The sequence below is a fragment of the Brienomyrus brachyistius genome, chromosome 1 (genome assembly GCF_023856365.1).
Source record: "Brienomyrus brachyistius isolate T26 chromosome 1, BBRACH_0.4, whole genome shotgun sequence".
In the NCBI taxonomy this organism is placed as follows: Eukaryota; Metazoa; Chordata; class Actinopteri; order Osteoglossiformes; family Mormyridae; genus Brienomyrus; species Brienomyrus brachyistius.
This window is the reverse complement of record NC_064533.1, coordinates 21539721-21567022: the sequence shown is the minus strand read 5'-3', so window position 1 is coordinate 21567022 and position 27302 is coordinate 21539721. Positions and strand designations below refer to the sequence as shown.

At 45.6% G+C, this 27302-nt stretch overlaps 1 protein-coding gene across 3 annotated transcripts; it reads right to left on the bottom strand.

The window, feature by feature from the left end:
* Positions 1–348: 348 nt before the first annotated feature.
* trappc8 (trafficking protein particle complex subunit 8) lies at positions 349–25699 on the bottom strand. Of its 3 annotated transcripts, XM_049002556.1 has the most exons (31): positions 25372–25699; positions 22170–22364; positions 20874–20957; positions 18218–18307; positions 17733–17907; positions 16128–16281; positions 15554–15653; positions 15376–15450; positions 14885–15153; positions 13716–13831; positions 13241–13391; positions 12846–12946; positions 12468–12573; positions 11904–12035; positions 10911–11135; positions 9680–9788; positions 8081–8275; positions 7340–7494; positions 7053–7124; positions 6760–6883; positions 6319–6476; positions 5243–5682; positions 4944–5094; positions 4754–4850; positions 4452–4520; positions 4310–4368; positions 4047–4235; positions 3709–3810; positions 2387–2529; positions 1677–1766; positions 349–1117 (listed from the first exon to the last, which is right to left on the bottom strand). In XM_049002556.1, the coding sequence occupies exons 1-31, from the start codon at positions 25526–25528 to the stop codon at positions 883–885; spliced, it is 4518 nt and encodes a 1505-aa protein (XP_048858513.1). In that variant the 5' UTR covers positions 25529–25699; the 3' UTR covers positions 349–882. The 3 variants fall into 3 exon arrangements, with proteins under 3 accessions (XP_048858513.1, XP_048858524.1, XP_048858533.1); XM_049002567.1 differs by lacking the exon at positions 15376–15450; XM_049002576.1 differs by lacking the exon at positions 20874–20957.
* Positions 25700–27302: the final 1603 nt, after the last annotated feature.

The window sequence follows — 27302 nt, the reverse complement described above, 5'->3', positions numbered from 1 at the left end:
GTGACATTTCCCCTGTTTTGTTTGTGATAGGAATAAGCAATGAATTACAGTACATACAGATGTGATCCATACTATACTGCACTTTAAAAAGAAACACGTCTTTATACACCGGCAATTGGTTATGTTTTATTCTATTTACAGTAAATTTGTTATAAATATAATACATCATTTTCTGAAAAGCCAGATGTGTAGATACATTTAAATAACAGCTTAATCAAAAAAGGTGGGAGTTACAGAATGGGAAAATGATTCGTTTGTAGAAAATTAAAATTGTGCTTGTGAAAACAGCACAGCCATCATATCCAGATTTATATATTTTTTTTCCATGAACACGCAGGCTTCTTACAGAACATCTTTTAAAAAAAAAAAAAAAAAAAAAAAAAAAAAAATCCATGCCTCAAATTCAACAATACAACAAACCGAAAGACAACTAACTAAGCTGTCGTGTGATCAGGTCCAGACTGCTCAGTTTCTAGATGATATTTCACATTGTTTAGGCAGAGGGAAACAAAAAGACTACCCTTCAACTGTAACTGTAAAGCAAACAGGAAACCTCCCCAATTATCAACTTGAGGAAGACAGTTTAAGGAGTTTCTGTAGGCCTCCCTCCATCTTTATTTGTATTTCATAGAAAAGGCAAAAGGGGGGTGCATGGGGGTGGGCGACAAGCTGTAAGGTAGAGGCGATGGCAATGAAGTCCATATTGTGTTACTCTTAAAAGTCCGCAATGCTCTGTCAGAACATAAAACAGCTATGTTTATTTAACATCATGTGACTGCCATCTTCACAAGCACACGAGTCGGCGGGGGTTTGTACAAAAGAATCTCGGTTCTCCAGGGTCCAGCGTGTGCGTGTCGGTCGGGGGTGGGTGGGGGGTCAGGCTCAGACGCCGTTAATGATGATGAGCGCCGGTGTGGCACTCTGCTGGCTGGCTTCGCACATGGAGCCCTGCTCGGCGAGCTTGGCAAAGACGCGTGGCGTGCCCAGGTTGTAGACGCCGGCGTGGATGAAGCAGGCCGTCAGGCGCAGCTTGCGGACCTCTTGGGCCCGCAGAGGCAGCTTGTACTGGGTCTGGCCCAGCCACGTGAAGGACCCATGGACCTCCAGGGTCTCTGGGCTGCGTGGGGGGGGAGACAGCATGGGCCAGGCCAGGCGGGTGTAAGTTAGGCACAGAACAGGAAGGTGAGGTCCGATTCAGGTTAACAGGATTAATATCATGCTTTTGGGACCATACCAACACATGCTCTCCAAAAACTACTCATCTCCCAGTCCTGTCCTCACCACTGGAGGATGCTGTTTAGCACTGATTTTAATTGAATGGATTTTGAAGTGTATAATATTATCAATTTCATTGTTCTCTGTTGCTGTAAAGTATGCAGGGACTAACATAATAGGTATGCAAGTACACATTTGCGGTATAAAGCTTAAAATGCATAGCAATTCATTGTCTTAGCACAAATGTGCATTTGTGCTCTTATGACAAGAAATTGCAACGCATTTGAACTTTTATATGGCAAATGGATATTTTGTGAACTGGTTATGTCAATCCCTGATTATATGATATATGCATTTACGCAAGAAGGTTACTGGCAGAGCCATTAAGAATCTCCCTATAATTAGCCTTGGGGCCAGAATCTCATTTGACAGCAGCAGATTCCTGTATGGTGGTGCTTTACCTGGTGGCTTTGTGCCGAAGGTCTATGATGACGTCGACTTCAGCCAATGAGCAGTTAGAGAGCATGAGCGTCACAGGTACCATGCAGAGGCTGTAGGTAGGGGAGGGGTGAAATGTAAACATGTAACTTGCCAACTTGCTAATAGCACTCACTGCCTGAAAGGAGACACTTGATTGGTCCAATAACCACTAACAGCAGAAAAGAACAGTAAGGCCTTATTCAGTGCCATCATGCGTTTACACTGAAGTCCTAGTCCTGAATACAAAAAGGAGATTTAAATTTCTGAAGGTTCCTTCTGCCATTCTTCATGCTTCCTCTGCTCTTCCATAACAGAGTCAGCTGGATCAGAAACCTTGTTTCCTACAACTTTTGGAAGAACGCCAGGTCATTCCAATTGTCCACCCAGGGTGCGAAAATGTCCATTTTCTACTGGTTATGCAACCGCAGTTAAGTCCCTGATTCCCAAAGAACTTTTACAAACTGTGGTGCACATTTTGTAAACTTTAACCAGAAGTAGATAGTTCAGGTCCAGAAAGAAAAGTCCAGGTCAAAATTTTGTTTCAAACAATTTCTTTCCGGATTCAAACTATTCATCTCTGACTTGAACCAATTCTGAGAAAAAAGGACGGCCAGCTACCATTGTAATCATATTCGTATGGGGGGGTTGTTGGGGGGTTTACTGGGGAATGACATGCAGGGAGAGCAGCCACCTTTTCTGTGGGAATGGGTGGTCGTAGGACTCTGGGTAGTGGAGGTTTGTCTTTATCAGTTGGGACAGCTGCTCCACAGATGGCTTGGCTAACGGAGGGGGAACGTCTGGCTTGAACTTCAGCAGAACCATCTCCTCAGCTTCCTGAAAAACCACATTTTCAATAACTTCACAAACAGAAGCTTTCTGGTTTCACTATGCACCTTTGGTGTACAATGCGATGTGTTTGCTCACATTCCCAAGGATGTGTTATCCTGTAGCAACTAAGGAGCAAACCGTGCAAACTGCCCTTAGAAAACCCACGTGCCAATAAAAAGATGACGGATGAACATGAGTCTGTCACTCGACATCCATTTGCCTTATGTAAGAATTACCATCTACTTCAAACTGTTGCATAGCAACAGGGCTTTCAGAAAAAATTGTCAGACCCAATTCTATTTAGCATAAGAAAGGACGTTAAACCGTCAACCTTCTTTAAACCAAAGAAAAGATTAATATGTCACTGAAGGTAAGCAGGTGTGATTACGTCATGGTTATAAAGATTCACTTGACTGGTTTAATGAAGAGGTATGTGGTGGTATAGAGACTCCTCACTCAGAGACAATATTAAACAAGGGCAGGACTGCCTTAATGCCAATGAGTCAACTGATCGTGGATGACAGCAGCTATTGGTAGCTGGAGACACACCTGTCCTGCATATTTCTCAAGACCTCATAGCAGATGCAGTGGGCAGGCAGTCTGCACAAGTCCCCCTCAGTCAAGCCTCAGCTACGTCATTAAACAAACTGTACTTTTCACAGTGAGACATGTCCATTCTCTGTGGTGTTGCGGTTCCATTTCCACACCTATGAAGCTGAGGCTTTTGACCAAAGAGATGTATAGATGAGGCAAACGGCACATAAAAGCACAGCTGTCGAGAAGTGACTGATCCACAGCTGCCGCTATGCTGAGCCTCCAATGCATGCCTCAGTTACAAGTGTAAGGCTCACTGTAGCTTCCAGACAAAGGAAGTTAATAAAGCTACCGTTCAAATCAGCAGAAAGTACAACATTAAGAGCGTTCATGTAGCATGGAGTGGTATCAGCCTAGCGGAGTCTACTGCAAACTACATGTGAGTTATGCATCGTTATTAGACCATGGAGAGAGGAAAGGAACAATGCTGTCGAAGAACTATAGGCAGGAAAATGCCCTGGAGCAAGACGAAAGGGTCTGAACCACCATCGACAAACCAAAATGTACTGGGTATGAATATTATCAGGAAGAGAGACTGGTATCATGGAGGCTTGTTGGGTGGATCAGGTATGTCCAGCAGGTGCAGGTCACCTCCTTCTGTGTCAGGGAGCACGCTTCCCTCCCAATGGTTTGCAGGGCGACGTGAAGTTGCCCTTCAAGGATGAGCTGCTTATTATCCTCCACCACGTATGCCTAGGGGGGACAACAGGCCATGCTAATCATCACCATGGAAACCTTAAAGGAGTCGACAGCTTAAAGGAGGGCTCTTCCTCAAAACCACACACATGGAACATCACGCCATCACTTAAACCAGACAAATGCACTCTGATGTCGGTTGTCTTCCTTAACAGCTACCTGCCTTACAGATGATTGGTCGCTTACTTGTTAGCCCCGCCCCGCCCCCCCCAGTACAAGACAAGACATGGTACCTTCCAGAGGACAATGATGTTGAGGTCCACCTCGCTGCACCGGCACACCACATTGCTCAGGTGCTCCGCAGCCGAGTGGCCAGCAGGGGGAGCGAACCCCGCGCTCCCCAACATTGGAGGCTTCTTGGACTCCGGGGGGTGCCGTCGCCGGAAGAAGAAGTCGGCGCACGGTGTGGTAGCACTAATTATCTGGGGAGTGACAGCATTTGCACATTAAAACTCCTTGAATAAGCTTTTTACAGAAGGAGGCGGGTAAAACGCACCTGTTCATTCCCCAGGTTGATGTCAGCAAACGTGTACTTCCCCACTGCAACTGAGGTAGCTGGGAATTCAAAAGAATAATCGAATAAGAATTCTGTTCAGCGCTAATTTCCAGACAGCATAATTCTGTCCCGGAGGACTCACCTTCCGCGTTCCTGCACTTTGTGGCCCGGAAGCACAGCTTCCCCCGTTCCCTGCTTGTCAGTTTGGAATCTGCGAGAAACGGAAAGCGCCGGTGAGGATCCGGAAGACTATTACAATTTAGCAGTTAGCATTTAGCGCACACTCCTGCTACGTCACGCTTAAGTTTTACCGCCCATCACAATTCTGGGAGAGTATTAGAGTCGTGAAAGGAAGCAGCCTCTGTCTCCTGAGTTACTGGTAATCAGTCTCTCTCACTGGCAATTATCTTTAAGCGATCTGGGGACTGACGGAAGCGGCCACACCTTTGTCTTCGACGGAATTTATGCAGCTGTGAAGCTTCCAGTGCTGACTGCTGCTGGACACCTGAACTATGTGGAACTCCCGCACCCCAGCTTCGTTCTGCAGGGGGGAGAGACGGCTGTGTTGGGATAAGGGACAGGGACAGAGAGACACTCTGACCCACCGCCACTCTCCACGCTCCCTGTGGCTTACAGTGTTGATGTTCTCCACATCCACGAAGACCAGCATGCCGCTGTTCCGGTCCTCGCTGTTCTCTGGCAGAGTGTTGCTCCGACACGCTGTGGCTCGCACACTGAGCGAGCGGCTGGCGCAGATGATAGCTGTGTGGCGCAGAACGCGGTGGCTGGGGGGCAGGGGGCACATAAAACTAAATACAGGTGGGGAAGTGCATTTACACTGCAAGAACACAGGCAAACAGGGAATGGAAAAATGTTCAGAGGGCTGACGAGGGAAACAAAGTGATGTATCCCTTCTGACGAACACTCCCTCACCTCATCTTGGACACCTTCTTCTCAGCACTCTCGTAGTAGAACAGGAAGTTGATCTCATGCACGCCCTCGTGGTCCGGCCCCCGCAGCCACATGGGCAGCTGGACGGAGGCGCCGGGCTGGAGTGCGGAATCTGGCAGTGGGATCTCCACTACGCCGGGCCTAGAGCCGTCGGCCCCGGTGCCGAAGTCTGCAGGCGCAACCAGCGTGGAGGAGGCGGAGGCGCGGCCCGTGGCCACGGTCTTGTAGGCGCTGCAGTTCTCGGAGGCGCCAGGGCTGAGTGGCGTGAGTGCGGCCGCATGGCTGCCGAAGGTGAAGAACTCCGGGTGCTTGGACACCACGCGCAGGCCTTTCAGGGCCACCTTGCTCACATTGACGAACTCGACATACGCCTTCCGGATCTCCCCGCAGAGCAGGCCCGTGGGGAAGTTGATAAAGAAGACCTGAGGGGTGATGAGGGGGGCATCGGTACGGGGGGTGAGAACCAGAAATTACATCTATGACATCTATAAATTTCAAAAGGAAAACCTCTGCAGTAATCTATATATTAATGACTATATATCAATACATCTATTGCTACCTATATCCATCCATCCATCCCTACATCTATCTACTTACTGATATCCATCTATTCACTGAGCTCTGTTGCTACCTATATTTCTATCTGTATCCATATATCTATCTCATCTATCCATCCCTGACTCCTGATTAAGTCCTTTATAAAGTTCCTTGCAGCTTAGCAACCCTAGTCATCATTTTGTAAATTTAATTCCGAGGTCAAAGGTTACCCTAGATGGTGTGATATCCAGAAGGGAAGCAAACCAAAAGGGAGATTCCCTGGAGATGTTAGCACAGAGCCGGCTCAAGGCACCAGCAAACTTGGTGGCTGCTTAAGACCCAGAGGCCATGAGCCGATCCCCGCCCCCCCACCGCTCCCCCCAACTGACTAGCATATCTATGCCTCTGGCAAAGGACAACTAGGTTAATCAAATTATGCTTATGGCCCTGAAGCGGGCTGGGCCAACCCTGCTGTTAGCAGTCTGTGCCACTTCTGTGGATGGGGGGGGTCAGGAGCTCACTTCCAGCAGTGGCATGGGGGGTGTAATGATGGGATCCAGCCGCCTGTCCGGACCATGACGCACTGATGTCTTCTCTTCCTTGGTGCTGTTCAGTCGTGGACCCTGGATCTCCAGGTCCTGATGACCACGTACGAACAGGCCATCGCTGAAGACGCTTCCTGCAGCAACAGGAAAGTGGGATAAACCCTGTCAGCTTCACCCGCTTCCTGCATACGGAGGTGGGGCTAAAAGAACGGAGAGGAAGTTCTTCCTCGTACTACTGCACCACGCATCTCAGCCTCTGAGGTTCAACCAAAGCTTTATAATACAAGGTTGTAGGTTGTATGAATACCTCAGTTGTGGGATGTGCAGGATCCAGTGATGCGACTCAGATGTGACACACATTAGATGTCAACTACTTAAGGGTCCCCTAAAGGAAGCATTCTGAACAGCAGAACTCACCTTCCACCCGTGTCCCTACAGTGCTGTTCAGGACATCACCAGGAGGGGGCGCCGCACCCAGGTTGTAAACCACCCCCCGGATGTGCAGCTCTCCGGTCTGGTGTGGTAGCAGTTTGAGACGAGCCTGTAAAATAGAAATAGAGGGTGGGGGTGGAATCAAAGCCCCCAAAATTCAGGGTGACCAGCAAACCGATAAGATCACATTTCACCACAAAGAAACAGCAGCCATGAGGCCACCCCACAGAGGACAGATACCCCTTCAAATGGGCAGAGGGACCAAGTCAGACACTCACCACTTTCTTTTCTTCTGGGCTCATGTAAAACTCTGATATTACTTCAGTGGTAATTAAACCCCCTTGAGATGCCTGTGGGTCAAACAGATACAACACACGTTGAAGCAGTCATCTTCATATCACGTATTTAGTTTCCCGAAGCCCCATAACTCACACTCTGGACAGGGGAACATCTACATCTCCTTGGTCAGTCATGAGCAGAAACTCTACACTAGCCCAGGAACCCAGAGGAACTGAACTGAAGAAGGCAGTAAGGCCCCCCAGGTTGGAGTTGCGCCTGCCGCTACCTGCACTTCTCTCTCGTTGCTCACGACTTCATCGGTTTCACCACCCCGCTGCTGCCCAGGGTCCTTGGGGGAGAACTTCCAGAGCAGGGAGAGCCCAGTGAGGATGAGGGGGACCTTCAAGGGATTTCTGAAGACCACCTCGACGATGATGGGTTCTAGGTAGGCATGGACAGGCCATGTTTATGAGAAACACTGAGCCTGCCTGTTTAGAAAATCATGTAACGAAATCACTGCAGATTAGCTAACTGAATTGCATGTGAAATCCATGACATTAAAAAAATATACATGTCTTTTGAATTGATTAATCAAAATTCTGTGACATTGTGGAGCCATAATCATTCTATAGCAGCGTTTCTCAACTCAGTCCTCAGGGACCCCCAGACAGTCCATGTTTTTGTCCTCCTGAACCTGGTGGAGATCCCGCTGCCAGACTCCGCGCTCCAGCCCAGCACCTGGCTGTCCATATGGCTGTGGGGACCTGACCGCGAGGGCGTGCACGAGATCAACTTCCTGTTCTACTTTAAGAGTGTGGAGAAGGTGTCCGTGAACACAAATACCGGGTACAGGCATACTGGTAGCTGGGAGAGAGCACAAATGTGCACTGTCTGGAGGTGCCCATGGACTGGGCAGAGAAACACTACTCTACAGAAACATTCATCCAGCAAGAAACCAATCAAACCATCCTAATATTCAAGTGAGTATAAAGAAATGATTGATGGAAGGATGGATGGAAGGAAATACCTTCTACCACAGCCAAGGGGAAGCGCATGTTGTCCGTCTGGTTGCTCAGGCAGTACTGCGTGGGCTGGAAGGCTGCAGGCAGCACACCCCGGTTCACTATGGCCACCACCTGCTCCTCCAGTTCCCGCCACTGCTGGGACAGCTCGCGGTCGTACTCCTGGTCCAGGCTGACATGGCTTGCAGCCTGCTTTTCTCCTGGGATGGAGAAGCAGCCTTGGCTTAGTTTTTGGCAATTCATACATGCTAAAGATAACAGATGTTTACCACTTACAGTGGTGCCTGCGGTTCACGAACATATTCCGTTCCAGGAAAGTGGTCGTGTAGCAATTTGTACGTGAACCAAGGCAATTTTTCCCATAAGAAAGCACTGAAATTTGATTAATTCCTTCAGAAGTGTACCAAATAATAATTTTTAATTACTTTTCTGGTTCTTGTAGTAAAAACTTTAAAGAAACGGGCGGATCAAGGCATCCCGGGAGCAGAGGGAGACATGGAGACTTACTTGCCGGGGAAAATCTCACTCTTTATTAACAGTCCTTAACCCTTGTATTGTTATTGTTGATGATGATGTTGTTAATGGTTGCATTTCCCTACTGCCACGCATGTGTTTGCCCGTGTCTTGTGTGTACCTGATCCAATCCTCACGTGTAGCGTGTGTAAATCTTCCACTGTGTGTGCATCTTACAGTTTGGAGTCTTACAACCTTGTGTTTCCCATCTGTGTATTTGGGTTCAGTGCTCCTTGGGTGCCTGTTGTGGTCCTTCATTTTACAATTGCCTGCTGGGACATGCGCCCTGCCGGTTCTACACTAGTGTAAAAAAAACAAAAAAAAACAAAGGAAGCTGGTCTAGGAATCTGTTCGTCAACCAAATTCTGTGCGCGAACCAATACATTATTTTCACAAAATTTTTGGTCGTGAACCAAATTGTTCGTAGACCACAGCGTTCGTGAACCGCAGGCACCACTGTACTAGAAAATCGATTTGATAGAGAGGTGAAAAAAAGTGAATCCCAGCTTTTAAGTTCTTAGGGACCACTGACTGCATCCAAAGTGTCATGGAGGCAGCCAAACTACCTCAGTGGTGCCTCTACTGGTCAGTCTGCTTATAGCATCTCTGCAATTGAAGCACTTAAGCACCAAAATTTCCAGGAAGTCTGGAATGTGCCAATTGTCTCTACGGTGCTCAGACACAACGAAAGCTTCAAGAGCTTTACTAAATGGATTATTCCGATTAAAGGTTAAATGGTTTGAATGACAATAAAGCTGATTCTGATTTTACAAATGACTTAAAATTTGCTTCTGAACATGGAAGGTTTTTTTTTGGGGTGGCCTGAACATCCTGCATAAGCACATGCAGCTCTCCAAGGCGTCGGTGGACACATCCTTGCTGCAGGAGGCTGGCGCTGTCATCGGACACTGCCCCGGCTTCAGACGCCCTTTCTGCCTGTAAACTCCGCCTCCTTTTATTTCGGCTCCTCAAATTTTGCCACGCTTATGTATCATGCCCATCGTGGTTATTTTTAAATCAGGTGGATGGCAGTGATCACACAGCTCCCTCATCTCCTATGATGCTTCAAAGCTGTTGACTTTCATCCTCACCCTCGGCCAGCCTCCGGTCATGGCCGAAGAAGACCCTGGTGGCGAAGCTGTGGATGCAGGGCAGGGGGAGCTGGGGGAGGGCCCCTTCTGTGGACGCCTGGCTCACGTTCTGGGATTGGGGACAATGTAAACGGATGGAAACATCAACATGTGCCCAGCTTTATTCAGGTGGCCTTAAAAGTACACAGTTCAGAGCAGGATTTCTTGCTCAGTCAGAAAACTTGCCGGATTTAAGGTAGACTGGCTTAAATTTAAGTGAATGAAGTTGAAGTCCATTTCATCTAGGATACCTTAACTTCAAACAAGTTATCCGGCTAAGTAAGAAACCCTGCTTTCTGAAACAGACCCCTGGCCCTGTTCTCCATTACTCTCCATAACACTAACATTGATAAAGGATTTCCAAGTACATACAGCATTTAGCTGCTGCTGCTGCATTGCTTCTTGTTTACATACAGACACATTGTACTAAGTGAACAGACCCTTGTGTCCAGCCCCTCTGTTTCGCACTGTCCACTGTGTGAAAACCCTCCCTTTATTGCTGCTGTTGTCGTGGTCCAGGGGGAATGCCATTTCAACCCACTGTATACGCGTGGGGGTGGCATGGTGGCGCAGTGGTTAGCACTGTTGTCTCATACCTCTGGGACCTGGGTTCGAGTCTCAGCCTGGATCACATGTGTGCGGCGTTTGCATGTTCTCCCCATGTCATCGTGGGGTTTCCTCCGGGTACTCTGGTTTCCCCCCACAGTCCAAAAACATGCTGAGGCTAATTGGACTTGCTAAATTGCCCATAGGTGTGCATGCGTGAGTGAATGGTGTGCGAGTGTGCCCTGCTGGCTCCCCATCCTGGGTTGTTCCCTACCTTGTGCCCATTGCTTCTGGGATAGGCTCCGGACCCCCCGCGACCCAGTAGGATAAGCGGTTTGGAAAATGGATGGATGGATGGATGTATACGCATGCATGGCTGATATGACGATAAAGCCCACTTGTCTTCCAAAACTGTTAGAGTTTATGACACTGCATAAAAGACTCTGTAACCCCTAATGACGGAATTAAGGTCGGTCATGACAATAATACGCATCTGGTGCAAATGCTGAGAGTTAAAGCACTAGTGAAAATCTTTGCAGATATCTGCATTCCCATCTCAGCTAATTTATACGGCTCTTCCCAGGCAAGAAACAAATAAAATGTGACCAGCCGGGCATGTGGCAGGCGAGGCAAGGCCCAAGCGCACCTTGTAGACGTAGAGGTACTCCCTGAGGAAGGCGCCCTGCTGCGAGGCGGCCTGCTTGCTGTCGTTGATCAGAATGTGCCGAAAGGCTGCCACGGCATTCTCGGGCTGGTGCAGCGTGAAAGACTGCCGTCCGATGGTGAAATTGATGTGGTCCTCGGCCAGAGACCAGCCCTTGCCCTTGTACACCTGCATGGCCTGACAGTAGCATCGCAGGGCATGCCTCTTCTGTAGAGGAGAGCACAGGCTGGTAAGTGGACAGATGCCTTTACCGCTGTGACACCTAGTGGCAGTTGTCAACATCAGCAACGTCCCTGGTCCCTTCCAGACCAAAGTTATTACAGTCTTAAGCAGAATAGTATGGACAGTTGACTGCCATATCAAGTTGGACATATGAACCCAAAACACAAACCCAAGTTGATTAACATATGCCGGGATTGAAGCCATAGAAGCATCACACTACTGCTTAGGGGGGTCTGTCACCCAGACGGATCTCATTTGACAGCCGGGATCAGCTGATCTTCAGTACTCGGATGCTGACTTTGACGACCACCCATTTTATGGAGTTTTAAATTCGCACAGAAACAAATGCATGCTTTTCATCCTTAAAATCTGATTGGTTAATTGACTAAAGTCCTTAGCCAGTGAAGTTACATATTGTATACATATGTAATATAAATATATAAATCGCTTGTCAGGTAGTCATTGTGGAAATCTGCTAATAGTTTAAATAAGGGTCTGCTTTGTATTAAAGTACTGATCACAACAAACATTTAACAATAAGAATGAGCATTTCCTATAAGCATAATAATTTCATCATCATCATATCTACGATTGCTGGTGCGCTTTTAGTCGTCCTAAAAAAGATCCACAACACCATTAATAAATAAGACACCAGCCTTGTAATACTCCCACCCCCACCCCGAAGGGTGCCCGGTTACAGAAGGGCTCCCTCCCTGGCGTCGGTGGGGGTGTGACGCGTAACCCAAGCCTCACCTGGCCTGCCTTGCTGAACCTGTGTCCCGCCAGGATCATGTGGAAGGCAAACTTGCGCACCATGGGGCTCCTCATGTTGATGAAGCAGTGGGCCGCTTGCTCCAGCAACAGCGCGCTCCGCAGGTCTGAGTCCTGCGTGACGGGTGACACGCTTAGTGTGACGAATGGCAGCCAAGCTACATCTCAAATACCAGCTGTTCAGTTCAGCCATCAGGCCTATGGCAGGGCTTTTGATGTGAAAAAGGCACGTATACAGGGATGGGGCAACCGGCCCAAGGTGAAAGTTGATTGGCTACCAAAGTGCCGCATCCTGTCACTCACCAAATCAAAAGATATCATTAGCTAATAAAGCTGGACCCACTGTATGAATTATGGTCCCTCGTATGCCACCCAACTTGAAAAAAATGCTAGAATTGCTCCTGATTTGGAAACATCTCTGATCTAAGCACTCATGCTCCAGATGAGGGTATGTTTTTCAGTTTATTCACTGAAATTATCATGCCATTACTGGATACATTCCCAATCAAACCAGCATGCAGGAAAGGACTGATACAGACATCCTACCTCGCTCGTCAACTTGATCAAGAGGGTGGCGGCGTCCGAATACTTGGCCTGGCTCTTCAGGATTTCAGCACTGAGCAGGGCACACCTCTCAGCCATCACCATGTTCCTAGGGACAGAATCAAACAATTGAGGAGGGGGGTGTCACACCTTAGTCCTCAGTCAATCCCCACACCAGCTCACAGGCTTCCACCGGAGGAAGAGCTGACAGCTCAAACGGGTCTCATTACCTACTCACCCCCAAATGGCTTCAAACAAAATTTACAGGCAACAACATAATTTTAGCTCAAATCAAGACCCATTACCCATTATTTTTGTTCAAATCAAGACCCATTATTATACTATTAGTCCAACCCCCCTACTGGGAAGAGTGGTACGTACTTGCACACATCCCTGTAGGTCTGGATGGCAGTGTCCATGTAGTGGGCAGGGTAGGGTCTCGGAGCGCCGGGCTGAAGGAAGGCGGACACAGCAGCCATTTCCTAAAAAGAGAGTCATTCAAGGTCAAAGAGTGTGAGAAGCTGAAGCTTGCGATCAACAGGTCATCTAAACCAGAAAAACAGAGAGGCAGCTGAGGGAGAACTGGGACTTTCATCCCCCACTGTGGGGTTAATCAAACACCGTCAATCATTAACCAACAGCAAAGCAACCAATGGAATATACTCAGTGATCAACACCACATTATAACCACACCCACGCAGATTATCCAGCTGGGCTTCTCCCATACCTATATAAGATCACCGCGAGGTGCGGTCATTAATATCCCCGAGACTCACCAGGGCCCCGGCAGCATACAGCATAGCCTGGTCACTCAGGAAGTCCTTCTTGGCTGCATGATAGTAGCTGTATGCCAAGTCATAGTGCTGGACCAAGAAACACAGGTCGGCCATCTTCCTGATCTGAAGCTCGGGTGCCTCTGGGGGGTACCTGAAAGATGACAGAGCCAAGGGCAGCTTCTGCAGAGCTCACCGACGCGCCCTTTACACAATGTGCAGACCTGGTGCTTCACGAACTGTTGGTGACAGCTGAATAGGACCATGACGCTGGTAACACAACACATCAGAATCCACAATGCATCTCATTCTAAAGGAATAACTACAGCGACTGCAGACAGTCAGGTGACTGAATAACTAAAAGGAAACAATATTTACATTGCAATTAGAAGTGTTCTGTACAATTGTCCCAGCAGTTATCACTACGGACGTGTCAATATCTTCAGGGAAGTTCGAGCAGAGAAGAGATGCTACTTACAATAACCCGGATGTGTTCTTCAGCTCGTTGATGCTCTTTTCCGGTACCTTCCCACCGCCAAACCACTTCTTTGTGGCAGAAATCAAGGAACTACTTATGCCTTTCCTTGACATACGCTGGAGCAGAAAAAGGGGCAAATGAGAGAAAGAGCTGAGCTAAAAGGATTGAGATTTACGATCATCCTCCCATCCAACTGCGCCCACCACCGCCTACTTATCCAATACAAGATAACAGTGAGCCTGTGAACAGTGAACATCCAGGGTGGGATCCAACTCCAAGCCCCCCCCCCCCCTCGCCCCCGGAACATCTTCTCTCAGTTACTCATTTAACCCCAGTCGCATCATTTATTCAAATATAATTGTAGGTCTGAAGTCATTTCATCATGCACTCAGGGAATGCAGCACACAGGATATCACAGCTGGATTCCTGGGAGAAAATTAACAAATAATCAGACCTATTAAGTTAGCAAAATGGGCTCTAATGAGAAAATGCCCATAGGGGCTGGAATATGACAGCAACACCAGTGTCAAAAATGCTGTCGAACTTCATTTTCACCTATAACTTCCACTTTGGGTTCATGGAGAAAATTAATTTGATTACTGTAGTACTATTAGTTAAAGAGCTGAGTGCCTAATTCCCCCACTGCCGTTTCTGTTAGATTTATCTTCAAATGTCACTTTCATTGGGATAATTGCGCTGCTCCGATTGATCCAGCGCCCCTTTTCTGTTCGGACATCCTGACCTATCTGTTCCCTTTCAGCTATAGTGACAGAAGGCTTCAATAAGACTCTGTGCCAATCATGCCCCTTAGGCCGTAAGCTAACTGTAGCCGTCTTGCCTGACCTGCAGTTAAAATACAAGGCAATGCCCAAGGTCAGAGGATGACATGCCTCTACCTTAAAGCAAAGATTGTGTGTGTGCGTGTATTTGACAGTAAGCATTAAAATGAGTAGTAATAAGTACGACCCAAATTCGGCATTGCTGTATTGCGTCTACCAACAGGTTACAAATTGGAGATTTGGTGAACAGGTCATGTCCTATGTGTTTAGGATGTTTGGGCTGTAAACACACCCCTGAATAAACAATTGGCAGAAATCAATGCACTGGAGCCTAGGATCTAATATCACTACTAGGGCATGGGAGGTAAAGTTCAGTCAAGAAACACAAACCTGGTCATTGAGCTGCCGAATGTTCTTCTCAATGTGAGGCAGGAGGCCCCTGAACGTGAACTCCTGGATGAAGAGACGGATGCGGTCATGGTCACCAAGGGTCAGGCAAGCCCCGTGTGTGGCAGAGGCAGCACAAGGCTGCTTCCTGACGTCGACCTCAGGCCCCGTCCCCACAGGCTTGATGTCATCGATGCCGTCCAGGTGGGTGGCGGCATTGCTGGGGTCATCCGACTGCAGAGGGTGGTCGCTGCTTATACTGCCAACATCGTCTGCAAAAGTCAGGAAGAGGTTTGAAATATGGCAACAAGAAGCAGCACAGTAACCGACACCGACCTATCAAGCACATACACAAAGAGGCAGCTGGTATACCAACCATATGCCAAGGATGTTACCATTAGATATGTGCAAGGGTTACACACCTTTACACAGCCAAAGCCAACAAACAGGAACCAAAGACCAACAAACATCCAGGACTTTAACCATAACCCAACCTGCCCTTGGTGGCCCCAACAAGCTGAAACTTCCAGCACCAGGGGATGTAATGGAACTCAGTGAACAGGTACAAGCTGGAAGATGGAACATCCATGCTGTAGCCACCAGTCTAACTTTCTGATCCTACGCATGGCATAGGCAGCAATTAAAGAGGACCGGTATAGCACTTTTGTTTACCTTTAGCGGGAAGGTGGAGCCCGTCAGTTTCGGACGCATTCATGCTGTTCTCAACAATCACATTGTTCATGACCACCGCGGGGCCCTCTTCAGGCAGCTCCTAGGAGATGCATGAATCTCGGTCAGTTCCATTCTGCTCGACTTACTGGTATGATTTTTAGCATCGAGGGCAGAAATATGGGTATGAAACAGAAGTTACCAAGTAGTAACCAGCTAATACGTCAGGGGTGAGTTTCTCAAAACCTTCTAAACACTACGTCGTTCGTAAGTTCTACATTAAAAGATTTTGAGAAACCAGGCCCAGGTCAGTTCAGGTGGGTCTCAAGTACCATTTTAGAGTGCAAACTAAAAAGTTGGTAAAAATTCGTACTATAAAATGATGAGGAGTCAGACAGGGAAGGACCAGGCAGAATCTCCAAAGAGACGCACCATACTGATCATGCATGACCACCAAATAGTAGCCATAGCAACGTTCAATACAACTAGGAGGTTTCAGGGGCAAACTGAGCCTACAGTATGATAGTTGGGCACCCCACCACCTGCAGGGAAAGGACCATTTTCCCAAGGAACAAACCTGGTTCTGGAAATTATTTCTGTGCAAATACTGACTCCAGGGATCCGGAATCTGCTCGTCAGGCCCGAGCGTGGACGTCCGCGAGTTGATTTTCAGCAGATAGCACGCCTGGGTCCCGTACTTCTGCTTAATGTCCTCGTAGATAGACTCGGCCCTGTTGGAAAGAAGTAAACCTGTCTGTGACTCGAAAGGCATCGCGTTTCAAAATAAAACCAGTAACAAAGAATGTGCTCTAGAGCAGAGAAAAACAAAGCAAAATAAATCAATGGCCTGGCTGACAAAACAAATAGGATCAAATTCAGCCTCTATATAACTGTCTGTATGGGGAGGGCACAGACAGACTTCAGTGCATTATGAACCCAACACAACTGGAAAAGCAAGTTAATTGTAGATTAAATGTCTATACACTCACTCAATTTCTTCACATTAAGCCTATAGAAAATTCTTAAGGGTAATGAAAAGCATGGGCATGATGACATATTTCAATAAATGTTGCCCTCACATTGTTCCTTAATGGGAAACAAACTAAGAAAAAGTCTTTGTCATGTTCCCATCAGCACCAGGAAGCCTGCAGTCCTAGACAGAAATGCTGTCTACAACCCAGTTACCGAAAAACCTGGAACGCTATGTAAAATGTAAATAAAAACAGAATGCAGTGTTTCCCCTACCATTATATTAGGGGGGCGCCCCACCCCCCTGCCCCAACGGCACCTCCCGCCCCCCCTTTGAAGGTGAAGTTAATTTTATTTAATGTTATTTTCGATATAGCATTATTTAAGGTTACCTTTCCTTTAGAACAGGTCTATACATCGTCCTTTTATCAAACACACGTAATAGCCTTATGTTATTTATCTTATTTACACAACAGCTTGTCATTTCTGTCTCTACACGGTCGCACGTTTACAATTCTCCTCTACTCTCAGTATCTCGCATGACGGAGCTTTGCCCCCATGCGAGCGTCAACGACGAAAATATCTGCGTTTTTTTGACTGCTGTCATTAAAAGAAACACATGAACACCATGAATCCTGTCAGTGTCCATCTGCATTTTGCACGTCAGGAAACAAAACATACAACAAAGGAGACCCAAACGGTTGAGCAGTTGAAGTCCTACATCAGGCAAGAACGGGACAACATTTCACTTTCAAAACCCTAGCGACTGCTCTCCTCAGTCCCCAAACCTTTATAGTGTTGTTAAATGAAGAGGTGATGCAAAACAGTTGTAAACATGCCCCAGTCCCAACAAGTTTTGAAGTTTGTTGCTGGCATCAAATTCACATTCAGCATGCATTTATCATAAAACAATAAAAGGTCTCATTTTTAACATCTGGTTAGTTGTCTTTGTTCCATTTTCAGTTAAATATGGGTTTATATGACCTGCAAATCATTGCATTCTGTTTTTATTTACATTCTACACAACGTCCCAACTGTTTCTGGAAATGGGTTTGCATATGGTTGTCAGCAAATAAACGTAATAGTGATTCAACAATTGCCTGGAACCTGGCATGAGCTTCCAGCTGTACATTCTTCCACAGCCACACCTCGCTCATTCGAATGGCAGGCGGGAGTGTAACTTCAGCGAGACTTCCTGCCCCGGTAGGCATACCTCTGCTCGTCACCCTCGCTGACGTCATGCAGCAGAACGTAGTACTTCAGTGTGTTGGGGATGAACCACTTGGGGTAGGCATGCTCGCTGCCATGCTGGATGCGGTGCTGGTCCTGGGACAGCTTGAAGAACTGGTCCACGGGCGAGGCCTCGTGCGATGTCACCACAAGCATGCCTGAGGGAACGTGCGTCAAGGGAAGCCGGGAAGGCCGAATAGCAAAAATGAAAGTGAAACCATCTGAAAGTGAAACTAAGACCAGGCAATGGGGAGCTGGGATGGCACAAATGGAACAAAAAAAAAAAACAGGCCAAATGGTTCCATTGTTTGCTTAGAATTCTACATTCTACATTCCTAAAGTCCCTCAACATTAATGGCTGAATAACCATAGGCTCAAGAGCCAGGTGAGACACTGGTTGCTGCCCAACATACTGTCAGAGGTGGGCTTGGTATGCAGCCATTTCCGAGCAGGCAGGTGAAAGGATACAGGCCAGGTAGTGGTTGAGAAACTCGTGGTCAGAGGCTGGCATGGACTGGAGGAAATTCTCTCGGTAAGCCTCAAACCAGGGAGTCGTGGCTGTGAAAGAAGGCGTACCAGACCCTTATAAAGCTGGGCATGAGGGTACTTCACTCCTGGGAGTGGTATACATGTTCTACACTAGCTTAGAGGAGAATATGCACAGCAAGAGGAAAGACTATACAGAATTGTCACCATTGCTAAAAGACTGTAGCTAAGGAGAGAAGACTGAAAAGAAAGCACATTTATAGCTAAAAATGCTCAGCAAAGTCTTTTATTAAAGACTCCAAGCGATGCCCGTGAAACAGACTGTTTACTCCAAATTAGTCTACATGATTCAGTGTCACTGAAAATAGGGGTGCACAGCAAAGAGGTCTACTTTGCCATTTAAAACCTCAATCTTCCTTATGTGAACATCTCACTCCATGTAGAGCTACTAGGCCTATTGCCAGCTCAACCCTACCACCATCCCGTGAGGACATTAGGACACTCCATCTTTCTGACAAGGCCTTTAGCATGCGTTGGCTTGGTCAAACGGAGGGCCAAGTCCTCAGGGGGTTGACCTGGACTTTTTTCCTAATGTTCGACGGAAACGCAGGAAACTCCTAAGCTTGCAAGAAATACCCATGACATCTGACAAACTTTTCAAATGACATCTTTGATTCACAGAGGACCAGAATTAGCCTGCCTCGAATCATACGTGGCTCCTTTAACCTCTCCAACAAACCGAAATGCTGAAGTTAAATTAAGCAGTAAACAGGTCAGCTAAGCAAAGAAGTCATCCAAGCACTCCATCATTTACCCTCAGTGGACTGCTGAACTGGAAAACTCCTTCTCTCTACACCTTTTCACTGAAAAGACGATGCATGTGTGAGTGCTTGCGGGTCGGTCCGTGCCAAATCAACCAATGTCCAGAAAAGTTCCATGGGCATCATTCCTGATTTTGACGAAAACTTTTGATCCTTATAGAGAACACTGAAAATTCCCCAAGTTTTATTGAAAAATCCTGATGCAGTCCAAAGTTATGGCCCTTTCAAATTTGGGTGCCACGCCCCTTTTCTGCACTCGCGAATAGTGCATATAAATTTGTAAAGGTTTTCAGGAGACCATATCTTCATTTCTTAGCATGCTAGAGCTGAAAATTTTTTGCCTACTTGTCCCTGCTGTAGGTGTAGGTGTGGTGGTGACCCCACAGCTTGAAGTCAGAATCCGAAAAAAGTGTCTGGGGTTGAACCAAAAACTGATATTTGCAGGTCCATAACTTTGAAGTGCTTCCCCTGAACTTCATTGTAATGCCAGATTCTGAAAGAGCGGGGAAAAGTAGGCCAGGAGAGCAATTTTCAGCTCTCTAGCATGCTAAGAAATGAAGATATGGTCTCCTGAAAACCCTTACAAATTATATGTGTGATTCGCGAGTGCAGAAAAGGGACTGCATCAGAATTTTTCAATAAAACTTTGGGAATTTTCAGTGTTCTCTATAAGGATCAAAATACCAAGTTTTCATCAAAATCAGGAATGATGCCCATGGAGCCCCTGGTTGATTTAGCATGGACTGACCCTTAAGCTTGAAAAGTATCATAAGAGCCAGCTTCCACTACTCTTTGACAATGTGGTCCACGGCTAACGGCACCCTCACCAGGACCCTCCACTTGATTAAAGAGTGCACACCATCGCATTAAATCAATGAGCAAGAGGGCTAGCAGGAAGACAAGTCAAGCTACAGGGAAAAATCATTTTAAGATATTACACAAAACGTAAGGGGGAAAACAGGCCAAAGCCTAGATTCACAGCTGTCCGAAATTCAAACAGTGGTCTACTTAACCGTATATGCAGAGAAGTATCCCCAAAAGACAAACTTTGAATTGATCATATCATAGCATTAAAATCTTGTAAGTTGGGTAACCTACTAATGCATTCTGTTTTTGCTTCCTTTTCTACATAGCGTGCTCACATCTTCAATTTGATTTTTAAAAAAAATGTAGCAACATTAACCTGCTCCAACACAGAGTTCCGGCCAAACAGGAAGCCCGGTTACAGGAAAAGGAAGTCACGACGAGGTCAGAAATTTCCATTTCTAGAATGTGACCACTGTTGAATTGGATCAGGTTTATTGTTGTGTGAGGGCATGGGTACAAAAAGTAAATTGCAGATTTTTACATTTACATTAGTGAGTGGACTGCACAAAGAGTGAGCCACCTTCGTAGTCGAGATAATACTGATCAGACCAGGCTTCCAAACCATAGTGGTGGCCCACCTTTGCCTGACCAATACAAAGCAAATAAAACAAATCACAACATTTTTGCTCACAGCCAATCTGTAATTCTGTTACGCAGCAAGAGAATTCGATTCACTAGGGAGATTTCAGAGCTCATTAGTGGGTCGATTTCTCTTCATATGAGAATGTGGCGCAATTACTTTTTGTAACCATATCAGAATATTTACAGGTGCACCATCTACAGCTCTACAGATACACAGCTAGTGGGACTAAAGCCCCTCCACCCTAATTGAAAACCTCAGACAAAAGAGAGAGCAGGCTGTGGAAGAGTTAGTCAGATTGGGGAGGAGGGCAGGCAGAAAGAAAACAGAATAAGCAAGGGAAGCCCCCCACACCATCATTTGGGAATACCTGTATAGAACTTGGATTTGCTCAGTTCCATCAGTGTGTCTTTCCAACTATAGTACCAAGGAACACTAGCTTTAAGCGAGCCATCTGATGGAAATAAAATACACGTTCAGGTTACTGGGCAAAGCCCCCCAGGCAGAGCGTCAAGAAAAATCAATCTGCCAAGAAAAAGACAAGTCTCACACACCTTATACATTTCTACACACCCCCTGAAATCTTATGGCCAGGAAAAGGTCATGTAGAGTGTTAGTACTGTAATAATTTATGTGAAGATCTCCGTCACAGTAGGTGAGGAGATAAACCACACGCAGGCAGGAGAGGAACACAGTCAATTTTGTCAACTGTTTCAACAATCTTCTACAACTGATACACTGGATATTGTCACATTTCACCAGCGTGTGAAGCGTCTTACCAGGAATTCCATCCAGAGGATTTTTTTTAAAGGGGGAGGGGGGAGAAACAAAGCATCATTAAAAGTTATCTTCAATCACAATTCCAAAACATCATTCCTGGCATTTCATGAGCTCTCAAAACAAGAGGCTTAAGACTCACCACAAAAGATAACATTACAAGAAGGCACCTCAATAAAGAGATTTGTTTTCATTTCCACGTGGGATTTAAATGACGGGAGATACATCGTCATGGAGATGGATTCTTCTGGAGCCTCCTTCCTGTCCATTCTAACTGCAGCCCTTCAAGCCTGGAGATCCAGTGGCCAGGCTACCCCTAGTGTGCTAAGTCAGAGATCTTCTCAGGACATTCCATCCATGTTGTTTCACCTCTTGCTCTAGCGATCTGATTGTAATCACTAACTGAGCTGTGATCACGCTGTCCCAATTGGCAGGCTGACATTGCAAATTTGCCGTCTACCACACAGCTTCTGTGATGTAAACTGACCTTGAACGGAGGCAAAAGCTAAACAGATAATTCAAATCAATTACCCACAGTTTGTGGTCAATGATGGAATTTAAGAATTTTTGCTACTAGCCAAGTGGACAAATTCAATAAAAATGTAGTCTGACATGCATTTTTACTAGCCAGCAGGCTACTGCTCAGTCCAAATTACTCCACCCCTGGGTGTGGTTAAAAAAAATATAACCTAAGTTTGCCATTTGACAAAAGAAATCCGAGCAGGTTAGGATAAAGTGTGATAAGACAGTTTTGAGTACTGCAAGCATACTGGACAATAAAAGGACAATATACTTAAGACCTCTCCTCTCATCAGCTGCTTCCGAACATGGGCCAAGCCCCACCGTTTGACCTTCAGATCTTCTCCCAGCTGCCCTGCCCCTAACTTACCGCTGATGTTGAGGTCGTAATCCCCTGCCGTAATCACGTTAGTCACCAAGCCCTCGGCCGGCTGGCTGGCCAACACCACCTCATTCAGCAACCGGCGAGTGGTGGCATGGTGAGGAGGCTCCGTCACCACATTGGACACGCTAATCTTCAGGTTCTTCACCACGTGGATCTGGTTGTTGGGATCTCGCATGTGACCTGTGTGAAACAGCGGTGAGGACATGGTCAACAAGTATAATCTGCTATTCAATAGTTCACTTGTTGGGACTTTTTCAGAACATATTCCAGGATGCTCCTCACACACGCAATTAACTCCAGATCTTACACAATGCTGCCAATTATCAAAATAAAAGTGTTCCAGTAGATGAATATGAAGATCATGCTGGTGGTAAATACACCATTTTTATGTTCCTATAGACAGCTACAGAATGTTGTGCTGCAGCCAAACTATACAGCATAAATAACAACCAATGCACCAGCGTTTAATGCTTTCATTACAGCAATTACAGAGTCTGCTCATCTCCACAGAGAATTCTTCAAGAACATTACAAGCACAAGCTGTCACATAGTTGTCGATGGTCTTGATCTGGGGCTCAGGAAGAGCCTCATTTGTGAACATCAGCAGTTTTCTTTTTTTCTGAAGACATTTACAAGAGCTGTGAAAAACTGCCAACTATCTCCCAGCTCTGCCTTCTCAAAATTCCTCCATCACCATCATTCCCCTATGGATTCCATGACCACGCAATTCTGTCGAATCAGGTTAGTCTGAAGGCAAATTTCAGGAACAAAGAAGAGCAGTGACCCACACAACCTACTAAGTATTTGCTATTCAGTAGTTTCAAGATTCTGCTGAATGACGACAGTGATCTATTTGAATCATACAGACACAAATTGCAGTTAAAGTATTAGTTTATTTTCCCCACCTGATTAACCTGACCTGATGATGGAGAATAAGATTCTTGTGCTATTTCCACAGTAGGGTTGATTATGCACTTGTAATGTAACCAATTATGTTCTTTAAAATTCATTAAAAAATGCAGTGCATTTGCCAAATAGCAATATTCTGAATAAGCCAAAACTTTATAAAAGGAGTCAGTGTGTGAACATCAGATTAGCATCAAAAGACTCTTGTTTATTATTTTTTTTCCTTCTGCATTTTTAACCAAGATTTCTTGTTGAGTATCATGTATCGGGCTTTGTTGTTCACAACGACTTGTGTACTGACCCGTCTGCCTGGACAGCAGGGTACACAGTTTATGCCAAGTTGGCTGCCTTAAAAAAAATAATAAAAGAAATCATATGCACTACTCATTACAGTAGTCAGCATCAAATACAATTCAGAAGATGTTGCAGTCTTTTGGAAAAAATTGGGAATATATTCAAAGCAACAAGACACTATTTTGAATAAAATTAATCAATAACATAGGAAGTAGAATTAACAGCACACGAAGTTCATCCAAATACAACTAATTAAATTTGCACACCCAGTTTAAATGATGACATCTCTCTGGCTACATTTTGATTTATAATGAAAGGTTTCAGGAATTATACAAACAGGCACATATCTATTTAGTTGCCTTCTAACTAACGTTTCTCTTTAAATTCAATGAGCACTAAAAACGGGCGATAACTACGCAGGAAAAGAAACGGTATGCAGCTTGGAACCAAATACATTCTTCACAGCACCATCATTCAGAGAGGCTACACAGAGTATCATCACTGTTTTACAAAAAGAACAGAAGCATGCAGTGATGTTCGAAACACATATAAAAACAAAGGAGGATACCCGGTTCAAGCAGTTTACGTTGCAGCATCTGCATTTACTTCCATACCGAATATTAGAACAATATCCCATACTGTTCGGTCAAACGAAAATACAATTACCAGTGATGGAGAGAAACAAGTCAAGAATGATAGCTTCAAGTGAATTTAGTAGAATCACACCTATTTTAAAAATAGGTCCATTTTAAAAGCTTAACTTCTTCAAATTCCCAAATGGGGGCTACGTCTGTTATGGATTCTCATTACTTTTAATGAGTGTTTTACTAAACCCCTTTCCATGTGCGTAAATTTAGAACGCTTGGGCACGCCCAGATGCCCCGATTTTAACACCTGACACAACACCAGCTACGCTTGTATAACGGCTAACGCTGATATTTTAAATATTTCAGCTGTACATCGTGTTTTATTTATGAGCGCTATTAGATGACCGCTTGGGGTAACTACACAAAAACGAAGGCGTTTATGTGAAGAACTGAAACTAATGAGAAGGTTAAGAGTGACTGGTGAGGAAAGCTCGCCGGGTTTACAGCTAAAATCTAACCAAATTTAATCGCATGAAGGGCATTTACATAAAAAAAAAAAGTCAGTCAGACTTATTTCTGTCTCTTGTTTAGAATAAGAGAGACAGGAAGACTTGAGTATTGCTGCATAAATTTGAATCATCTTTTACAGGGTTAAACGTGAGCTCAAACATGATCAAAAGGTTTTTGTCATCCTTTTTAAAATCATATGCGTTGAGAATCATTAGCTCGATATGCAGGCATTAGCGGATTGCATTAAAGCCGGCATTGTACTGCGACTTAGACACACCGAGAAAAACAATCAACTCAGTGTTAAGGAGAAACAAACCGATAGTCGGATTAACCAAGATTCATCAATAAAACAAGTACGTATATAGAAACGAATAATCCTGCCAAGATCTCAGGGAGGCAAAGAAAAAAATAGCAATTATTTGACAAACGCTGACAGAAAACTGTGCTTATGTTTGCGCAAAACACCGATCATCAGCATAGTTAAACCACCTCCCGATCCCGCAAAGGGTGTTCCTACCCGGCACTACCGGCAATAGGGTGTACCTATTTTGCAACAGCTCGTGCTCATGGACTCTATACCCGACGGGGCAATTTCTTTGCCTTAAATGCACAGCCCATTATATGCGGCAATAAAATCAAACCTTATAGCAATGTCAGAGTTCCCCCAACACTGATGAGCGTCTCAAGTGACAAGGTCGGAGCAGGAGCAGGAGCAGGCCCGGCTCGCCCGGACTTGCTTATCCCACCGGCCCTTCCTGTCACTTGACCGGCCGCTAATGACAGCGGCGGATTAATGCCGAAAGCGACGGGAGCTGGAATAAAGGGCCGTGCAGGTCCGCAGACAAGCCCCGTTAACGCAGTGTGTGATGTCGTGCGGCAGCGATACGAACCTTCAGATGTGAGCCGGCAGAAAGGCCTCACCAGCTCGGAGAAATTCAGGTTGTTTTTCCGAGTCACTTTCTCCGCATATTCGCTGCACAGGACAGCCACCATGGGAACGAACGAGTCCTGAATAAACTCCTGCACGGATTGAAGACACTGAGCCATCGTGCTCCCCGCCGTTGTCTCTGCACAAGGACCAGGGTGTGTTTTGTTTCCTGCCTGCCTACACAGCGAACCGCTCCTGAGTTGAAAACAACTCCCTTACTGACATCCGAAAGCAGCCATGTTGGAAACCTCGGTTACCCTGCTGATTGATTTGTTTCCCGTGATGCACCGGCCTGGTCATGTGATCCTGGGCCAACTGAACGGCAACATGAGCGGTCATATGACTAAAACGAAACGTATAAGTGAAACATAACCGTGCTATCTTTATTGATTGAGTTTGTGGTGAATCTGTTCATTTTTAACGATACATTTTTTGTATGTCTCGAATATGTAGTGACATGTTACCTTCTTAGATATCCATACATCTGGAAGAACTCCTGCATGGTGAAAAACTTCTGTGTAGATTGCGGGCAGTGTGTGGCTTAGTATGCTAAATCTGTGATCAGAAGGTTGTCAGTTTAAGCCTGGCCCCTGCAGAATAGTCATATCTTTGGACCTTTGAGCAAGGCGCTTCACCACCAGCTCCATGGAGACTGTTACAGGTGCCTTCCCTGCATTAACAGGTTTGCTCTCACATACATTTGTGTTTGTGTGTTATGGAGAGCAAGATGAGGCAGGCAAAAAGAGATTTTCCTCACAGGGATCAATAAAATATCATAATTTCATCTCTCAGCCACTTATGTAGGACAGGGTTACCCAACCATCTGAAATACAAATGAATGCATGGTTGCGAACTTACACATCTGGACACCGACACAAGAAATCTTTTGGCAAATCTGTATTATTCCATCATAAACCTGCATCAAAGTGTTGGGCAGTTTGCAAACAGTATAGACTATTTATTACTTTATAAAACTGTTAGGTAAATGTAAATGTATGTAAAGACTTGTCTGGAATTGAAAATCTCACTCCAGACCAAAATTGGCAACCCTAAACGAATGTCATATTTATATAGCACTTTTCAAGACACTCAAAGTGCTTTACATAATCAATGGGGAGCCACTTCAACCACCACCACTGTATAGCACCCACCTGGATGATGCGACAGCAGACATTCTGCACCAGTATGCATGCCAGATAGTAGCTAAGGTGGTGAAGAGCTAAGAGATAAATTCACTAATTAGATATAGGGGATGATTAGGAGGCCAGATTTGATAGGGCCACAGTGGGCAATTTAGTCAGGACATCAAGGTACCATCCCTACTCATTTGAAGGATGCCCAGGATCTTTTATGACCTCAGAGACAGGACCACAGTTTTACATCTTATCCAAAGTGCGATACCGTTTTTACAGCACATTATCCCCATCACTGTACGGGGGCATTGGGATCCACACAGACCACTGGATGGGCTAACCTGTTGGCCACATCAAGACCTCTTCCAGTAGTAACACAGCTTTGTTAGTTGGTCTCTCATCAAAGTACTGGCCAGATCCAAATTTGCTTAGCTTCAGATGGGTTAACTAGTCTGAACTGCGGGTAGTTTAAAATATGCATTAAATGTATATGAGAAATCTATATTAATATATCCCGTGTGTAAATTCCAGCCTCACCAGTATTAATTCCTCTTTTCATTTGTAAATTCAATAAATAACAGGTGTTAAAATTCTTAAGGTCAACCTTCGTTATGCTTTTAACATATGAAATAATGAAAAACCATCTGATATCATTGCCGTATGCGCACAAGCACTGAGAAATAACTGCAGCCTACACCATGGAATGGTTATATATTATAATCATATTTAGGATAATTATTTTATGAGTTGTCTCAATACT

Excerpts from the sequence above, each read along its gene's own strand:
- trappc8 (XM_049002556.1), bottom strand. The coding sequence starts at position 25,528 with ATGGCTCAGTGTCTTCAATCCGTGCAGGAGTTTATTCAGGACTCGTTC. Across the intron at positions 12,036-12,467 it reads TGATCAAGTTGACGAGCGAG|GACTCAGACCTGCGGAGCGC; the intron begins GTAGGATGTCTG and ends CCCGTCACGCAG. Across the intron at positions 4,369-4,451 it reads AAAGTGCAGGAACGCGGAAG|CTACCTCAGTTGCAGTGGGG; the intron begins GTGAGTCCTCCG and ends TTGAATTCCCAG.